Source organism: Ornithorhynchus anatinus, chromosome 3 (assembly GCF_004115215.2).
Source record: "Ornithorhynchus anatinus isolate Pmale09 chromosome 3, mOrnAna1.pri.v4, whole genome shotgun sequence".
Taxonomy (NCBI): Eukaryota; Metazoa; Chordata; class Mammalia; order Monotremata; family Ornithorhynchidae; genus Ornithorhynchus; species Ornithorhynchus anatinus.
In genome coordinates, this window is record NC_041730.1 from 18,006,574 (window position 1) to 18,025,373 (window position 18,800).

Sequence of the window (18,800 nt, forward strand, 5' to 3'; positions counted from 1 at the left end):
CCGACACATTGTAAGGGCTTAACAAATTCAATACAAAAACCGTGTTACTATCTTCGATCCCAGAACACCGAGACTGAGGAAAGTGGACCTCTGGATCTTCGACGGAGCAATGATCCTTCTGGAACAACGGCTTTATGCTGAGCTCTAGACCATGTGAACACCAGAGTAGCCAGGGGGTTTGTCAACATGTCATCATCCAGGCAAACCGGGCCCTCTGAAGATGAGGGAGATTGTGGTTTTGAACTCCTTGGGATCCAATCCAGGGAGGGAAGCCACTTCCTCTACCCAGAACCCCGACGGGGTGGGGCCCAGGGAAGGAGGGCAACCCTGGTAGCCCTGAGCCGGAGTTGGGACTAGAAGCAGGGCATAGATCTGCCGTCCCATTGGGTTGGGGATTTTGAGATGGCAGAGACACCAGAGCCGGAATAACTGTACGAAACAGCCAGGACAAATCTACTCTGGCCATAATTTTTTTTGAAATGATATCTGTTAAGATCTTATTATGTGCCAGGCACTGTAATAAGTGCCGAGGTAGATCCCAGCTACGTAGGTGGGGCACGTGGGGTTCACGGTCTTAATCCCCATTTTACAGGTGAGGCAACTGAGGCACAGAGGAAGTGAAATGACTCGTCCAAGGTCCCACAGCATACAAGTGGAGGAGGCAGGATTAGGAGCCGGGTCCTTCTGACTCCCAGGCCCACGCTCTCTCCACTGAGCCCTGCTGCTTCTCTAAACCAGAGAGGCAGGGACCCGTGTCTCTATGGGTTCGGCAGGATGATGGCGATGGAGAAAATGGCGTTGCTACTTAGCAACCTCTGAGCAACCTCATTAAAATCACATCTCTTCTAAGAGGCATTCCCCAACCAAGCCCTCATTTCCCTGCTTCCTCTCCTTCTTCATCACCTATACACTTGAATCTATACCCCCTCTGTACTGTAAGTTCACTGTGGGCAGGGAACATGTCTACCAACTCTAATAATGTTGGCACTTGTTAAGCGCTTACTATGTGCCGAGCACGGTTCTAAGCGCTGGGGTAGATACAGGGTCATCAGGTTGTCCCACGTGAGGCTCACGGTTAATCCCCATTTTACAGACGAGGTCACTGAGGCACAGAGAGGTGACTTGCCCTAAGTCACACAGCTGACAAGGGGCAGATGCGGGATTCGAACTCATGACCTCCGACTCCCAGACCCGTGCTCTTTCCACTGAGCCACGCTGCTTCTCTGTTCTATTATACTCTTGCAAGTGCTTAGTGCAAGGCTCCGCACCCAGTAAGCACTCAGCAAGTACCATGGATTGACTGATATTCACCCCACCTCAGCCCCACAGCATCCACTGGTCCGTAAATTATTTGAAAGTCCGTCTCCCCCTCTAGACGATTGGCTCCTTGTGGTCAGGGCACAAAAATACCAACTCTGTTATATTATACTCTCTTAAGTGCTAGTACAGTGCTCTGCCCACAGTAAGTGCTTCATAAATACCTCTGAATGACTGACTGATTGATCAAGTCTGTGAAGGAGACCATGGGGTGAGCATTTCTTGAACATGGTGTTCGTATTTCATTCTAGGAGAACTGGAGGTGCTTGGAGTGGTCTCTTCCCGGACATTAGAGGTCAGTTTAGAGTCAGATGTTTCGACTCGGGATCCCTGGGTCGTTCACGAGTCAGGCAGCATGCAGCTTTTGCGATGAAACGGAATTACGTTTCTTTCTCTGCCTCTCCAAAATAACGACGCTGGCCACATCAGAGAACTCTGCAGATGAAACTGCTAACTCGGTTTTCCCTGGGAGTCAGAGAAGACTAGTCTCAAATCAGAAATCCAGTGGGAACTACTCTTGGGCCTTTTGAAGCAATCTCCCTGGGAGAAAACCCATTCTGCGCCCCACTGTTTTAGAGAATGGATATAGGTAACGCTGACAGACGCAGAAAGATCAGTGTATTCCATCACCGGTAGCACCCCCGAGGGGAAACTTTCATGACCTAAAAACTGACTGGAATCTCTCCCTGTCCTCTCTCTTCCTTTCTGATGATGAAACAGAGGCTCCTATTACAAAAGGAGACTGCGGAATCTCTTCTCTTGAAGGTGTTTAAAAACATCAATCAGTGGTATTTACTGAGCAATTAGCAAGTGCGGAGCACTGCACTAAGCACTTGGGAGGATCCGGTGCAGCAGAGGTGGTAGACACGTTCCCCGCCCACAGTGAGCTCAGTCTACAGGGGAGAGGTTCAGCTATCTGCAGTGGTTTAGGATTCAACCTGACTGGAAACAGGGGGTTGGACTAAATGACCTCTGAAGGTCACTGACAGCTCTTGTATTCTCTTTTCTGAGAAGCAGCGTGGCTTAGTGGGAAGAGCACGCGCTTGGGAGCCAGAGGACGTGTGTTCTAATCCCCGCTCTGCCACTTGTCGGCTGTGTGACCTCGGGCAAGTCACTTTACTCCTCTGCGCCTCAGTTACCTCATCTGAAAAATGAGGATTAAGAGTGTGAACCCCGTGTGGGACAACCTGATCACCTTATCTCTACTTCAGCTCTTAGAACGGTGCTTGACAGAAACCGTCATTATTCTCGTTACCCTCTGATATCGTTTGTTTCCTTTCGTTTCTTTCTCCCATTGATTCAGTCCTTCATTTAATCAGTCGTATTTACTGAGCGCTTACTGTGTGCAGATGACTATACTAAGCGCTTTGGAGAGTACAATCTAACAATTAACCCACACACGACCTGCCCACAATGAGCTTACGGTCTAGAGGGGCAAACGGACATTAACAGAGATAAACAGATGAGAGATACGAACATCTCTCCCCTGTTCCCTGGGGTGGCTTGACTCTTTTCACGAGGCTCAGACGGACATCCGGGAGCGGAGTTGTGTCAACCGGGTTGACGCAGGTCGGGAGAGATTACCGTGGGACCAGTGACGTGGAATAATGCTGTTGGGGCCGGTGATGCGGAAACCAGTGATGCCGTGGGGACCATCCACCTTGGGCGACCAGTCAGGGGCAGAGAACCGCCTCAGACAGATGGATTTGAGTCTTCTCTAACACGTCCGTTCATGTGGTGGAGAAGGAGGTGGATCATTCCTTCACAGGTTGATACTAATTTGGGAGGTGTTATCAGTGAGAAGAGAGATCAGACAAAGGGACCCCGAGGGAAAATAGAATGGAAACAGCCTCTTCGGTTTTCCTCTTGGATCGCGGCCTTCAGGTAGGCTGCTACCTGAACAGAGGGACTGGGTCGGGTCTCAAATAATAATAATTGTAACGGTGGTATTTGTAAAGTACTTACTATGTGCTACTTTGCTTTGCTAATGGTAACCTTCTCACTGTACCTTGATCTCATACATCTCACCGCAGATGCTACTGACCTCACTCCCAGACCTGCCTCTGGCCTGGAATGCCCTCTCTCTTTATACCCGACAATTACTCTTGCCACCTTCAAAACTCTCCTGAAGGCACAGCTCCAAGAGGTCTTCCTTGACTAATCCCTCCTTTCTTCTTCTTCCACTCCCTTCGGTCACCCCGACTCGCTCCCCTTGTTCATCTCCCCGCCCCCTTTCCGGACCCACGGCACTTACGAACGTTTCTGTGATTTTATTTATTCATATTAATATCAGTCTCCCCCTCTACTTTGTAAGCTTGTTGTGGGCAGGGAATGTGTCTTTTTCTTGTTGCATTGTAGTCTCCCAAGCGCTTAGTACAGTGCTCTGCATACAGTAAGCGCTCAATAAATACCACATGAATGAATGAATGCCAAGCACTGTGCTAAGTACTGGGGGAGATAGAAGATAATCAGATCTGACCCAGTTCCTGTTCCTCATGGGGCTGACAGTCCATTATGTAATCAATCAGTAGTGTTTATTAAGTGCTCACTGTGTGCAAGACACTGTACTAAGCACTAGGGAAAATACAACAGACTGACACATTTCCTGCCCGCAAGGGGCTAGGAGGAGAACAGATGTTTTAATCCCCATTTTACAAATGAGGAAACCGAGACTCAGAGAAGTGAAGTGACTTGTCCAAGGGCACACAACAGGTGAATGGTGGAGCTGGAATTAGAAACCCAGGTCCTTTGACCCCCCCAGGCCCATGCTCGGCTAGGCCTCGCCTCTTCTCTCCCCCTTGTCTCTCCCCATGGTCCCAGAGAGTGGGGGACCGAGCGGGGAATCTGACTCTCCTCACTTCCTTCTCCACCCCGAGCCATGTTCCTGGCTGGCCCACGTGCCGGAGACATTCAGGGAGCTCCCGGCTGAGCCCGGAGCTGGACCTCTGCAGAGGGGTCAGTAGGAGCTCCTACTGACCCTCACCGAGTACTAAGAGGAGTTATCCTCCTCCCCCGACCCCATGAGCACAGCCGTGAGAATCACAACAGCGGCGAGGATTAGTGAATAGAGCAGGCCTGGGTTTTAATCTCCGCTCTGTCACTTAGCTGTGCGACCTTGGACAAGTCACTTCACTTCTCTGTGCCTCAGTAACTTCTTCTGGAAAATGGGGATTTAAACTGTGTCCAATCCAATTACCTTGTGTCTACTCCAGCGCTAAGTACGGAGCCTGGCACATAGTAAGCACTCAACAGATACTATTATTATTATTATTATTATTATTAGTGAAGCAGCCTGGCTTAATGGGAAGAGCCCGGACTTGGGAGTCAGAGGTCGTGGGTTCTAATCCCACCCCCGCCACTTATCAGCTGTGTGACTCTGGGTAAGTCACTTGACTTCTCTGTGCCTCACTTACCTCATCTGTAAAATGGGGGTGAAGACCGTGAGCTCCATGTGGGACAACCCGATTACCTCGATTCTACCCTGACCCTTAGCACAGTGCTTGGCACGTAGTATGTGCTTAACAAATACGAACATTATTATTATTGTTCTTATTAGAAAGGTGAGGACTTGGGAATCCCTCAGTTTCTATGTTTCTACTCCCTACTCTGCACCTGGCTCACTGTACCTTTCATCAAGAAGCATCTCTTCTTCTTGCCTCTCCTGGCAACAAAATGAGGGATTCTGTACTTACTGTACTCTGACTCACAGCCTGTTATGGGGGATAAAGAAAAACAACAATCAAAAGCCATCTGTCAGTACAACGTTTTCGATAGCTAGGTAGCTCTCCCCAGAGAGCAGAAGCACACAATATAAAAGGGCCGGGGAGGGTCTTTTTTGACCTCGCTAGTTGACCTCTCTAGGAAACACAGAAAACACAAAATTATCATTCAGAATCTAGGATTTGCAGACCATTCGTTTTTACGATACTCTCTCACCCCCGGGTGTAAAGGCATCTTCTCCGGCAGGATACCCGTCATTGAAAAGACAGGAGTGGAGACAGCCTGGCCAAGAACTAAACTGGCAAACAAATCCACAAATTGGAAAAACTGATCCCAGCAGGAGGAACAGGCAAGAGACATTTTCCATTGCAATCAATCAATCAACCAACGGTATTTGTTGAGGTCTTATTGTGTGCAGAGCACGGGACTAAGAGGTTGGGAAAATGCATTATAGCAGAGTTGGTAGACATGTTCCCTGCCCACAAGGAGCTTACAGTGTCCGGTAGAAAATTTTCATTCCTCTAGCCGTGATCCAGGCAAATAATCCAATGCCCATTTTTAAGGTTGCTAGGAGCTTCAACCACAGGTGTGAGCAGGTTTAAAGGGGGGGGGGGGGTTTCCCCCTTAAAGGAGCCAGGCAAGTCTCGGAATCCCAACTCCCTCCCCTTACCCTTCTCTCCGGCTTATTGATGTCTGTTTTCTCTCTTGTCTTCAAGTAATCGGATTCATCGTCCTCACCGATCTGCTTTCTTCACCACCCAGGAGCCAGGAGAGTTCCAGGGTTCACCCCTTCTTTGTAGAAGGGTGATCTTCCCCCCAGCCCCAAATATTTATAATGAATTTTAAAGGTAATATACTCACATGGTTTCCTCTGCTCTGCTGGACCTGTTTCTTCTCCCCCTGAATCTGTGCAGCTCCACCACCTCGCCCTGAAGTTCACACATACTCATGTGAAATGCTTCTTCTTAGTGGCCGGCTTGGAAACTGGTCCTGATCGCGATTCTCTTCTCTCTCTTTTCTCTCTTCAGCCCCACTGCACTTACATACAAATCCTTATACTCTATTTTCCTTATCCATAATTTATTTTAATGTCTCTCTCCCACTATAATAATAATAATAATAATTATAATAACGTTGGTATTTGTTAAGCGCTTACTATGTGCAGAGCACTGTTCTAAGCGCTGGGGGAGACACAGGGGAATCAGGTTGTCCCACGTGGGGCTCACAGTCTTAATCCCCATTTTCCAGATGAGGGAACTGAGGCACAGAGAAGTGAAGTGACTCGCCCACAGTCACCCAGCTGACAAGCGGCAGAGCCGGGATTCGAACTCATGACCCCTGACTCCAAAGCCCGGGCTCTTTCCACTGAGCCACGCTGCTTCTCTATAACCTGTAAACTCCTTGTTGGAAGGGATCAGGTAGTGTATTGTACTTCCGTGTTTGGTATATTCCTCTGCCCACAGTAAATGCTCAATAAATCCCATCGTCAGATTGATTGATTGATTAAATGAGGAGCCCTAAAAAGCCAGTTTTGAGGAAGACATTCCTGTGATTTAAACTCTCACCCTGATTCTCTGACATTCAAACCAGACCCCCGACTTCCTGCACCATCCCCTTTCTCCACTCCTGCCTACAATCCCAGATTCCAGTCGACTGAACACTGATATTTATTGAGTGCTTACTGTTTGTAGAGCACTGTACTAAGCACTTGGAAGAGTACAACAGAGTTGGTAGTCACATTCCCTGCCCACAAGGCGCTTACAGTCCACCTGCCTTTTATCCCTCCACTCCCCAGCTTAACGGATGATCATCTCCACTTTCGAAAACCCTCACAGTCAAGATGATAACGGCCACTTTCTCCCTGATCTCTCCTCTCTCCGATCATCAGTCGATCAAGCAGAGCTATTTTGGGAGCATTTACTATGTGCAGAGCACTGTACTAACTGGGTGAAGATCTGGGGAAAGCACAGTACGATAAAGTTGGTAAACATGATCCCCGCCCACACGGATCTTACAGTCTAGTGATTCGAAGGACAAGGTGTTGGACCTACTTCAAAGCAGGCAGTGCCGAATTGAGAAAATACCTAGCTCTTCAGCGCGGCTCACTGGAAAGAGCCCGGGCTTGGGAGTCAGAGGTCGTGGGTTCTAATCCCGCCTCTGCCACCTGTCAGCTGTGTGACCTTAATCACTTAACTTCTCTGTGCCTCAGTTCCCTCATCTGTAAAATGGGGATGAAGACTGTGAGCCTCATGTGGGACAACCTCATTCCCTTGTATCTGCCCCAGCGCTTAGGACGGTGCTCGGCTACGTAGTAAGCGCTTAACAAATACCAACATTATTAATATTATTTATGGCAGGGGGGGGGCCTCATGGAAAGAGCACAGGCTGGGGAGTCAGAGGACCTGGGTGCCGATCCTTGCTCGGCCACATACCTACTCTTTGGCCTTTAACTTCTCTGTGCCTCAGTTGCCTCCTCTGCCAAATAAGGATTCAGCATCTGTTCACCCCCTCTACTTAGATTGTCAGCCCCTTGGGGGGATCTTATCTTGTATCTACTCCAGCGATTAGTTTAGTGCTTGGCACGTAATAAGCACTTAGTAAATACCACAATTATTATTATTACTGTTATTCAGGAAGCTATTTCTCTGAGCCCTACCTGACAGGGCTTTCTCTGTACTTTAGAGCACTATGTACCAGCTTGTATACTGACACAGAAGCTTCCTCGCTGATATCCGCTGGCCTAGCGGACAGAGCATGGGCCTAGGAGTCAGAATGACCTGGGTTCTAATGCAGCTCCTCCACAAGACTGCTGTGTGACCTCAGGCTAGTCGCTTAATTTCTATTTACTACTACGTTGGTATTTGCTAAGCGCTTACTATGTGCAGAGCACTGTTCTAAGAGCTGGGGCAGGCTCAGGTTGTCCCACGTGAGGCTCACGGCCTTCATCCCCGTTTTACAGATGAGGTCACTGAGGCCCAGAGAAGTGAAGTGACTTGCCCACAGTCACACAGCTGACAAGTGGCGGAGCCGGGATTCGGACCCATGACCTCTGACTCCCAAGCCGGGGCTCTTTCCGGTACTTGAGTTCCCTCATCTGTAAAATGAGGACTGTGAGCCCCGTGTGGATCAGGGACCGTGTCTTCCCCCTCCCCCTGCGCTCTTCCCCACCAAACTCCCTCCACCCACCCTCCCCCCTTCCCTCTTCCCCACCCACGTCCCATCCCAGTCCTCCTGTCCCACCACCACCCCTCATCCCCTTTTCCCTCTGCTCCCTCTGCTGCCTCTCTGCCCCCCCTTCACCGCCCCTCTGCTAAGCCCCTTTCCCCCCGCTTCCCTCTGCTCCTCCCCCTTTCCCTTCCCCTCCCCTCCGCACTGTGCTCATTTGCTCATTTGTATATATCTTTCTTCCCCTATTTATTTTGTTAATGAGGTGTACATCCCCTTGATTCTATTTATTGCTATTGTTTTTGTCGGTGTCTTCCCCCGACTAGACTGTAAGCCCGTCAATGGGCAGGGATTGTCTCTACCTGTTGCCCAGCTGTCCATTCCGAGCGCTCAGCACAGTGTTCTGCACAGAGTAAGCGCTCAATAAATACGATTGAATGAATTAGCTCAGATCTACCCCAGCGCTTGACACACAGTAACAGTGCTTAACAAATACCATTATTATTATTATTATTTTTATCGGATGGAGATCCTCTTCTTACGGGAAGATCGTCGTCCCCCAACCACCGGCCGACACGTCCGCCCCGACTGGACCTAGGTACGTTTTTGACTCACCCACCGAGAACCAGCTCAGCCGGGGTAGATCCTCAACTTTGTGATTTATTTTGGGGTAATACTTATGTAGGGATGGTCCCGTATCAGTTAGAGATGGGTGTCCTTTTCGACAGAGCCCCGGCCCATGTGGATTGGAACATCGATCCCCTTGGAGTGAACTTGGGCTGGGAAGACCTGGTGTTCACTGCTGTCAATCAATAGGCATGTGATGTGTTGGTTCCCACACACCCACCCCGGTCCCTCTTCTCCCCCTGAGCCTGCCCCGTGGGGAGGAGGGAACTAGGGTATAATAACGTTGGTATTTATTAAGCGCTTACTATGTGCAGAGCACCGTTCTAAGCGCTGGGGGAGAGACAGGGTAATCAGGTTCACGGTTAATCCCCATTTTCCAGATGAGGTCACTGAGGCACAGAGAAGTGAAGTGACCCGGCCGCAGTCACACAGCCGACAAGTGGCAGAGCTGGGAGTCGAACCCGTGACCTCTGACTCCGAAGCCCAGGCTCTTTCCGCTGAGCCACGCTGCTGAGTCCCCCCAGCTTTCACCCACTTACCTTTTGGATGTATAAGTAGCATTGGATTTCATTATGGCACTGGACAGGAGGGATCTAAAAAAGAATATTTCCGGTGGGGGAAAAAAGGACAAAAACATTTTCCAAAGATGCTTATCCATGGCAGTCACGGACACTTCAACAGAAGGGGAAGCACAGCTCAGTTCTTCATGGTTTTTGGCAGGATTACTCTGCTTTTTATCCTTATCGGGCACTATCAGTTTGACGCTACCGTTTTCCCTATCCCTAAATCTACTTTAATGTCTGCCTTCACCTGTAGACTACAAGCTTCTTGTGGGCAGGGATCATATTTACCGACTCTGTTACATTCTACTTTCAAGATCTTAGTACAGGGCTCTGCACACAATAAACGCTCAATAAACGGATGGATCGATTGGTGGTACTTGTTAATCGCTTCCTAGGTCAAGCACTGTTCTAAGCATTGCGGGTAGATTCGAGTTGATCAGACCGGACCCAGTCTCTATCCCACATGAGACTCACAGTTTAAGTAGGAGGGGGTAGGGTTGAATCTCCATTTTACAGTTGAGATGTCTAGCGTGGCTCGGCGGAAAGAGCCTGGGCTTCGGAGTCAGAGGTCATGGGTTCGACTCCCGGCTCTGCCACTTCTCAGCTGTGGGACTGTGGGCGAGTCCCTTCACTTCTCTGGGCCTCAGTTACCCCATCTGGAAAACGGGGATTACCTGTGAGCCTCACGTGGGACAACCTGATTACCCTGTATCTACCCTAGCGCTTAGAACAGTGCCCTGCACATAGTGAGCGCTTAACAAATACCAACATTATTATTATTATTCTATCTGAGGACAGGGAAATTAAGTGACTTGTCCAAGGTCACATAGGAGGTACGTGATGGAGCTGGGATTAGAACCCAGGTCCTCTGACTCCCAGGCCCATGCTCTTTCCACTAGCCCGCTCTGCCTGCTTGACTGACAAGGACTTTGCTTCCTCAGAGCTTCTCGGGTCTGCAGTGGGGCAAGAGGACCGGACTCTGGTGAGTTGGGTGGAAAGACCTGCAGTGGTTGCCCGTCAGTCGAGTACAATCAATCAATCAGGTCAATCGATGTGCTGCCTTCGGGGTTCTCTGGGGGAGCCTGGTGGTACAGTGCAATTAATCTAATTGATGACTGGCTGACAGATCATTAGTTTTGCCCTTATGGATCAGCGTGGCCTAGTAGAAGGAGCAGAAGCCAGGGTGTCGGAAGGCCGAGATTCTAATTCAGATTCTGCCGCATATGGGCAGGGGCTGTGCCTGTTACAGTGTTAGCGTTGTACTCCCCCAAGGACAGTGCTCTGCACACAGTTAGAGAAGCAGCAGGGCACAGTGACTACAGCACAGGCCTGGGAGTCAGGAGATCGTGGGTACCAATCCCGGCTCCCCCACTTGTGTTCTGTGCGACGCTGGGCGAGTCACTTCCCTTCTCTGTACCTCAGTTACCTCATCTGTAAAGTGGGGGTTGAGTCTGTAAGCCCCAAGTGGGATAGGACCTGTTTCCAACCCCATTTGCCCTTATTCAGTCAATAGTATTTACTGAGCACTTACTAGGTGCAGAGCTTGGAATGTACAAATCGGTGCCTTTATCCACCCCAGTGCTTAGTACTGTGCCTGACGCATAGGAAGCACTTAACAAATACCGTGATTACTAGTATTATTATTATTTTTAGTAGTAAGTGCTCAATAAATATCATTGATTGATTACCTGTTGTGTGACCTTGGGAAAGTCACTTACATTCTCTGTGCCTTGGTTTCCTTCTCTGTAAAATGGGATTTCCATACCTGTTCTCCCTCCCACTTAGACTATGAAATCCATGCGGGATAGGGACCGTTTCTGACCTGATTAATTTGTATCTATCCCAGTGCTTTGAACAGCGCTTGACATATGATAAGCATTTAACAAATATCATCATAATGATTTCGCTATCATTATCATTATTATTGTATGAGCAATCCAACCATAAATCAGTCTTATTTATTGAGCGCTTACTGCCTGCAGAGCACTGTACTACATGCTTGGGAGAATACAGTATAGGAGATTTCCCTGCCCCAATCCTTGGGAATATCTGGCACGACAGTTTTGTGGGTCAAACCGGGATATTTCAGTGGGGAAAATATATTAAAAAAAATTTGCTTAATTATATAAGACTGTTCCAGATATTCCGGTTAGGTTTCCCTTCTCCTTCCCTTTCATTCCAGCTCATCCTCTTCTCCCACTGCCTTCTGCTTTGCCCTGATTTGCTCCCTTTATTCACTTCTCTGTCAGCCCCACAGCAGCTATGAATGTATCTGTAATTTATATATTTATATTAATGTCTGCCTCCCCCTCTAAACTGTAAGCTCATCGTGGGTAGGGAATGCATCTACCAACGCTGTTATAGTGTCATATTGTACTCCCCCAGGCGCTTAGCATGGTGCTCTGCACACAGTTAAACATTCAAAAATATGACTGATTGATCCTTTTTTTTTCAAGCTCTCGTGGCCTCCCCCATCATTCAGATGACCATAGACAGTGATGTTATCTCTGAAAAGCCCTCTGAAATGTACAGCTAATATTAAAATATGCAACTTTTAACCTTCTTAACTGAGGGACAGTGGAAAGGGTCTAGTCTAACGTCCTCATATTTCTTTCCAGATTATCAGGCCTCTGATCAAACTTCTCCTCCTCCTCAGTCTTCCAAGTTATAAAGTCATTTCAGAATTGAATACTGTGGTAGAAATTGGACACTTACCTTGCTGGAGATGAGAATCAAATCAGTCAGATGAAGAACCATGCCCGCCAAAGAGAAGACGGCACTGGTGATATTCATTCCAACGCTGCCGTTCACCTGAAACAGTCGCACCAGGGACGTGGTTATGAACGATGTGTGGATGAAAATAACATCCCAGTGGGAACTCCCTTGGAGATCATATTTGATCAGAGAGATTTGTAGATCGTATCCGACTGGATGGAGAAGATCTCTCTCCAGATGGAGACTGAGAACAGGGCTGGCTTCAGACCATCACCTATTTAAGTTGGGGGTACAGGCCCCCCCCCCCGACCCCCCCAAAGGTTCCAAATGATGTCATCCAGTTGCACCGTGCTGTGCCTCTCTCCCTCTCCAGTTTTCTCCACCACGCTTCATCTTTCCCCTCTTTCCTTCTGCTTTCAGACCTGCTCCCAGAAAAGCCATTTATGCTTACCGTGTGGAAGGTCTGTGCTGCGGATGGGATCAGGCAGCGTGGCTCAGTGGAAAGAGCACGGGCTTTGGAGTCAGAACTCGTGAGTTCGAATCCCAGCACTGCCACTTGTCGGCCGTGTGACTGTGGGCAAGTCACTTAACTTCTCTGTGCCTCAGTTCCCTCATCTGTAAAATGGGGCTTAAGACTGTGAGCCCCATGTGGGACAACCTGATTCCCCTATGTCTACCCCAGCGCTTAGAACAGTGCTCGGCACATAGTAAGCGCTTAACAAATACCAACATTATTATTATTATTATGAGGGAAACCTGAGGAACATTGGAGGGAGGGAGATGCCAGTACGACTCCGGCATCAAAAGCACAAATCAGTTCTTCCTGGTTTTTGGCAGGATTACTCTGCTTTTAACCTTTATCTAGCACTATCAGTTTGACGTTACTGTTTTCCCTATCCCTAAATCTACTTTAACGTCTGCCTTCACCTGTAGACTACAAGTTTCTTGTGGGCAGGGATCATATCTACCGACTCTGTTACGTTCTACTTTCCCAAGTGCTAAGTTCTAACACTTCCCGTCCTTTTTCCAGGGGAATGTAGATGTGTGGGGGGAAAGTCATCTCCTTTCTGACTCCCTCTTCCAGTCTCCAGCTGGAGAGGCTCTCATGGAGCTCAGGACTGTCATAGCCTCCATCAGTCTGGCAGAATTTCTCTCTCCCTTTAATCCCGCTACACAACCAACTGGAAGAACAACTGGTGGCATGAGAGGCTATTCTTGACCTTTCCCTTGCCTCTGACCGGGTCACCAAAATGGGGATATATTTGGAGCCAGTTGGGCTGGCTCTCGGGCTCAGTGCTGTCCTGTAGAGTTCCTACATCCACACCTCATCTTTCGGTGGGGTAAAACCCAGCCGGGGGCCCTCTTCCCTCCCTTCCTTCCGCTACTGCCCTCGTCTTTATGGAGAACTCCTCTCCCCACCTGGAGAAAGAATCAGATCCACTCCAAGTCACCCTGCAAGGGTTCGGGCTCTTTGCCGCAGACACAGAGAGGGATCCCGAAATGATGAACTGCTCCAACAGGAAGAGAATCATTTGAAGAGGGAGGTTACCTCTTTTTGACAAGCAACTTTCTCTTGTCCCCAGAATCTGTCTCCGACTGTTCATCTCCCTCCACCCCTGACCATCCTGGAGGCTCTGAGGGTCTGGGCCAGCTAACGTAGATCACCAGGAGACAGAATAGTGAACCGGCAAACTGTCAGCGCACTGTTTTTCTAGCTGAGGTTACGGGATCCCATCCTTCACCACAGTTCCCATAGCTGCGTCCCCTGACTCAGGCATGGCCCCTGAGTTGACATGGACCCAGGAAGGAAGTGCAACGGAACGGGAGCTGTTTGGGTATCCTACCGTTGTCCGTTCTCCTCACGAGTTCCGCCCAGAACAGTTATATCCAAGTGCATATATTCAGGGCTAGGAAATTGACTGTCCTAGAATCTTATTATAATTATTGTCTCTTTGCAAAGTTCCATCAGCATCATTTGTGAGTTAGGCTGGATCCCAGTGGCAAGGTAGGATCAAAAACTGCAGCAGGCATAATGGAGAGAGCACGGGCCTGGGAGTCAGAAGATCATGGGTTCTAATCCTGGGGCCGCCACTTGCCATATTATTATTATAATAATGATATTACCATATAATATTAATGCATTATATCATAATATATACAACTATTACTAATAATTATTATAACTGTGGTATTTGTCAAGCGCTTTCTACGCACCGGGCACCGTAGTAAGCACTGGGATGGATGCAGGCAACTTGGGTTGGACACAGTCTCTGTCCCACGTGAGGCTTACAGTTTCAATCCCCTTTTTCCAGATGAGGTAACCGAGGTAAGTGAAGTGACTTGCCCGAGGTTACACAGCGGACACGGGGCAGCATCAGGATTAGAACCCATGATCTTCTGACTCCCAAGCTTGTGCTCTATCCGTTATGGCACGCTGCAGTTTTTGATCCTACCTGGCCATTCGTGTTGAGCCTAACTCATGAATGATCCTGATGGAACTGTTCAAGCAGACAAATACGGTGTTCGAATGGAGTTTAGACTTCAAGTTTGGTTTTGAGTCCAACACTGTGCTTTTGGCCACCTATCTGACCATCTCCCTCAGGATATGCTGGCCTTCTTGATTCTATCACTGCAGCACCGCGTTGCCTACGTGACAGAATTCCATGACTGCGTTTAGTTCTGTATTGCCCACATGAATGTTTAGTCACGTGTTTGGCTTCGCGGGTCCGGGCTGATCCATCACCTCTGTATTCTTTAAGCGCATCATCAGCCCATTCATTCCATCGTATTGAATGAATTGAGCGCTTACTGTGTGCAGAGCGCTGTACTGAGCCCATAAGGCCTGGCTGATTCGGTGAAGTGGTTGATAATCATTTGCACGTCTTCTCCGGGGTGGGCCTCCAGCGCCCACTCAACCTCAAACATCAGTTCTTGCTTGACTGTCCTCAGGATTTAGGATGATCAAATTTGGTTGAGTTTTAAGAGTTTCCCGGAAGTCCAGCAGCACATTCTAACTCCCGCATCTAGGTCTGCTTGTTTCATTTCGATCTAGACTGCAAGCTCGTTGTGGGCAGGGACCGTGTGAGTTTATTGTTATATTGCACTCTCCCAATCGCTTAGTATACGCCCTGCACACAGTAAGCACCCCAAAAATACCACCGAATGAATAAATTTTCCAACGTGACTGCATAGAATAAATTGAATAGGGTGGATCAATGACACATCTCTTTTTCTTCCATTGGTGGTGGGCAGGAAACATGTCTACCAACTCTGTAATCTTCCAAGCTCTCAGTAGAGTGCTCAGTAATTACGTCTGATCGAGAACGGATTAGACAGGGTATCCCCATCTCTTACTTGGTTAGCCGTACCGTCATGAAATTCTCTTCGAACCTTAATGAATTTTTCAGGGAAGCCCGAATTGGCTAAGTGATTTCCAGAGACCAGATCATCCGATGGTATCCATTGCTTTTGAGAGGTCTTCGAAGACCGTCTGATGGGTTTTCTGAATTTTTCCTGGGTCGGACACGCTGCAAATTCCATGTCTGCTCTGCTTCTCTATTACCCGAAGACTCTTCGTGATTCTGGGAGTGTTTGGCCTACAGTATTCTTCAGTAGTTGAACCTGGAATACTCTGGCTAGGATCGTCACACACGCACATGGTTTTAATACTCACCGATAGTCCACCCCAGTATGGGTATCCTCCCCAAAACGCAAGTGAATTAGGGTTAACAAAGCATGCTTCAGTAGACCCAAAGCCAACCTGTATTAGGCCAATCATGATCTGGATGGCCTGTTAAAAGATAACATGGTTAGTAATGACACTGTATTTAAGCGCTTAGTTCAGGGCTATGCACCCAGTAAACGTTCAGTAAATACCATTCATTGAATTTGTACTGGGAAAGGTGTTGCTGTGGCTCTCTGTCTGAATCTGGGAAGCAGCATGGTCAGGTGGAAAGAGCAGGGCCTGAGAGTCGGAAGGACCAGGGTTTTAATTCCGGGTCCTCCACTTGTCTGCTCTGTGATCTTGGACAAGTCACTTCCCTGGTCTCAGTTCCCTCATCTGTAAAATGGAGATTAAGACTGCGAGCTCTATGTGGGACAGGGGCTGGGTCCCACCCGATTATCTTGTATCTACCCCGGCGCTTAGTACAGTGCCTGGTACATAGTAAGCACTTGACAAATACCACAGTTATTATTGTTATTAGTCCCAGATCCTCCCTTTGCCTGCTGTGTGACCACGGGAAAGTCAGTTAATCCATCAACAGATCAATGGTATTTATTGAGTGTTTACTATATGTAGATCCGTGTACTAAGTGCTTGGGAGAGTATAATGCACCAGAATTAGCAAAAAAAATTCCCTGTCCGTAACGAACTTACAGGTAATATTAATAATAATAATGATGATGGTATTTGTTAAACGCTTACTATGTGTCAAGCACTGTTCTAAGCACTGGGGTAGATACAAGATAGTCAGGTCGTCCCACGTGAGGCTCACAGTCTTAATCCCCATTTTACAGATGAGGGAACTGAGGCGCAGAGAAGTTAAGTAACTTGCCCAAAGTCAAACAGCTGATAAATAGCAGAGCCGGAATTAGAACCCATGACCTCTGACTCCCAAGCCTGTGCTCTTTCCATTAAGCCATGCTGCTTCTCAATAATCATCTAGACTGTAGATAATAATAATAGTGAATTCTCAGTTTCCTCATCTGTGAAATGGGGATTCAATACCCAACCTCCCTCCTCTTTAGACTTTGAGCTCCATAAGGAGCAGGGACTGTATCTGACCTGATTAATTTATATCTACCCGGTGCTTAGAACAGTGCTTGAAACTTAGTAAGTGCTTAACAAATAGAGTAATAATAATGACTTACATTTTTTTAAATGTTACAATTTGTCCTAGTACTAATCCCTGTAGGTCCCCAGTCTTTATTATTATTGTTGGTAATAATAATAATGATAGTAAAATGTGTTAAATAGTTTTAATATGTGCCATGCAATATACTAAGCACTGGAGTCGATACAGGATTATCAGATTGTGCTCCAAATGGGGCTCACAGTCTAGGTTTAGGGGAGGACAGGTATTTTACCCTCCGATTTTGCAGATGAATTCACTGAGGCACAGAGAAGTAAAGTGACTTGTCCAAGGTCATATAACAGACAAGTGTCAGAACTTGGATTAGGACCTAGATCCCCTGATTCTCAAGCCCATGCCCTTTACATTTCTCCAGCTAGAAAAAAGGACAGTTTGTCCCTCATATTTATTTATGAATATAAAGCAGCGTGGAGAAGCAGCGTGGCGCAGTGGAAAGAGTACGGGCTTATGAGTTCGAATCCCAGCTCTGCCACTTGTCAGCTGTGTGACTGTGGGCAAGTCACTTCACTTCTCTGGGCCTCAGTTCCCTCATCTGTAAAATGGGGATGAAGACTGTGAGCCCCACGTGGGACAACCTGATTCCCCTGTGTCTACCCCAGCGCTTAGAACAGTGCTCTGCACATAGTAAGCGCTTAACAAATACCAACATTATTATTATTATTATTATTATTATTTCCTTTTTAGATGATTTTCTATCCATGACAGAATAATCTTTCCAATCCATGATTACTCAGTTTGGTGAAAAATTTGGATAAAGGTCTATGGAAAATTGAAAAATAAAGTCAGATATCCCCTACCTTGTGTTTTCTGTTCCACATTCTGGGAATGAAACTGCCAGCCGATTATCTCTAGAGCCTTTTTATAGTTGGGTCTTATAAGAATGTTGGTATTTAAGCGCTTACTATGTACAGAGCACTGTTCTAAGCGCTGGGGTAGATACAGGGTCATCAGGTTGTCCCACGTGAGGCTCACAGTTAATCCCCATTTGACAGATGAGGTAACTGATATCGGTGACTTACCTGTCCTCCGGTACAGTGGCCATTTCTAATGATATTCTAGGCCAGTAAGCATTATTTGGAGTTGGCTTATTATCATTCTTTACCCATTCCCCCCCTTACGATTTTCCCGTTGGCTTCTATCCGGCAATCCCCCAGGTCTTCACCGGGAAGGCCCACAGGATAATGGATATCATACTCACTCCCAAAGTCCTGACCTCCTGGTTCACGAATTCCCGTATGTCAAAAGAAGGAAAGGTGGAGAACCCTGGGTTAGCGCCCCGGAATTGGTACCCGCTGTTGTGGAGCCCAGGGTTGGGGCCCGGAGATGACTGGTCCCCTGAAGTCTTTAAATTTCCCATTCCCAAAGGCTGTCCAAGGCCTTCGGAAACTTGGAGATGTCCAGGTTGGATGACCCTGATGTTTGGATCAATAACCTGGACACTCTGCAAGTTCCCCATCCCTACAGGCTGTCCAAAGCCTCCAGTAACCACAGGGTGTCCGTGCTGGATGACCCTGACGTTGCTTGGGGCGATGACCACTGGCACCTCATTGGCTCCAAACCCCGAGGACGTCCCTGCCGACGTCATCGTATCTCAGTTGCCGCAAAACACACGGAAAGAAGAGGCGGTCAGAAGCAAGCTCAGTGAGGTCCGTTTCCTTCTGGGGATCGAAGCAGAGAAGAGCTGAGGAGGGGTCCAAGCCCTCAGCAGCCGGAAGGCCCCCCGATTGGAGACCTTTCTGTGGCGCCTCGTAATAATAATGTTGGTATTTGTTAAGCGCTTACTATGTGCAGAGCGCTGTTCTAAGTGCCGGGGTAGCCAG

At 48.0% G+C, this 18,800-nt stretch overlaps 1 protein-coding gene across 1 annotated transcript; it reads right to left on the reverse strand.

The window, feature by feature from the left end:
* Positions 1-8,740: 8,740 nt before the first annotated feature.
* MS4A18 (membrane spanning 4-domains A18) lies at positions 8,741-18,572 on the reverse strand. The gene is made up of 6 exons (XM_039911293.1): positions 18,179-18,572; positions 15,781-15,897; positions 13,559-13,615; positions 12,108-12,203; positions 9,369-9,422; positions 8,741-8,878 (listed from the first exon to the last, which is right to left on the reverse strand). Exons 1-6 carry the CDS (start codon positions 18,563-18,565, stop codon positions 8,741-8,743), a joined length of 849 nt encoding a protein of 282 aa, XP_039767227.1. The 5' UTR covers positions 18,566-18,572.
* Positions 18,573-18,800: the final 228 nt, after the last annotated feature.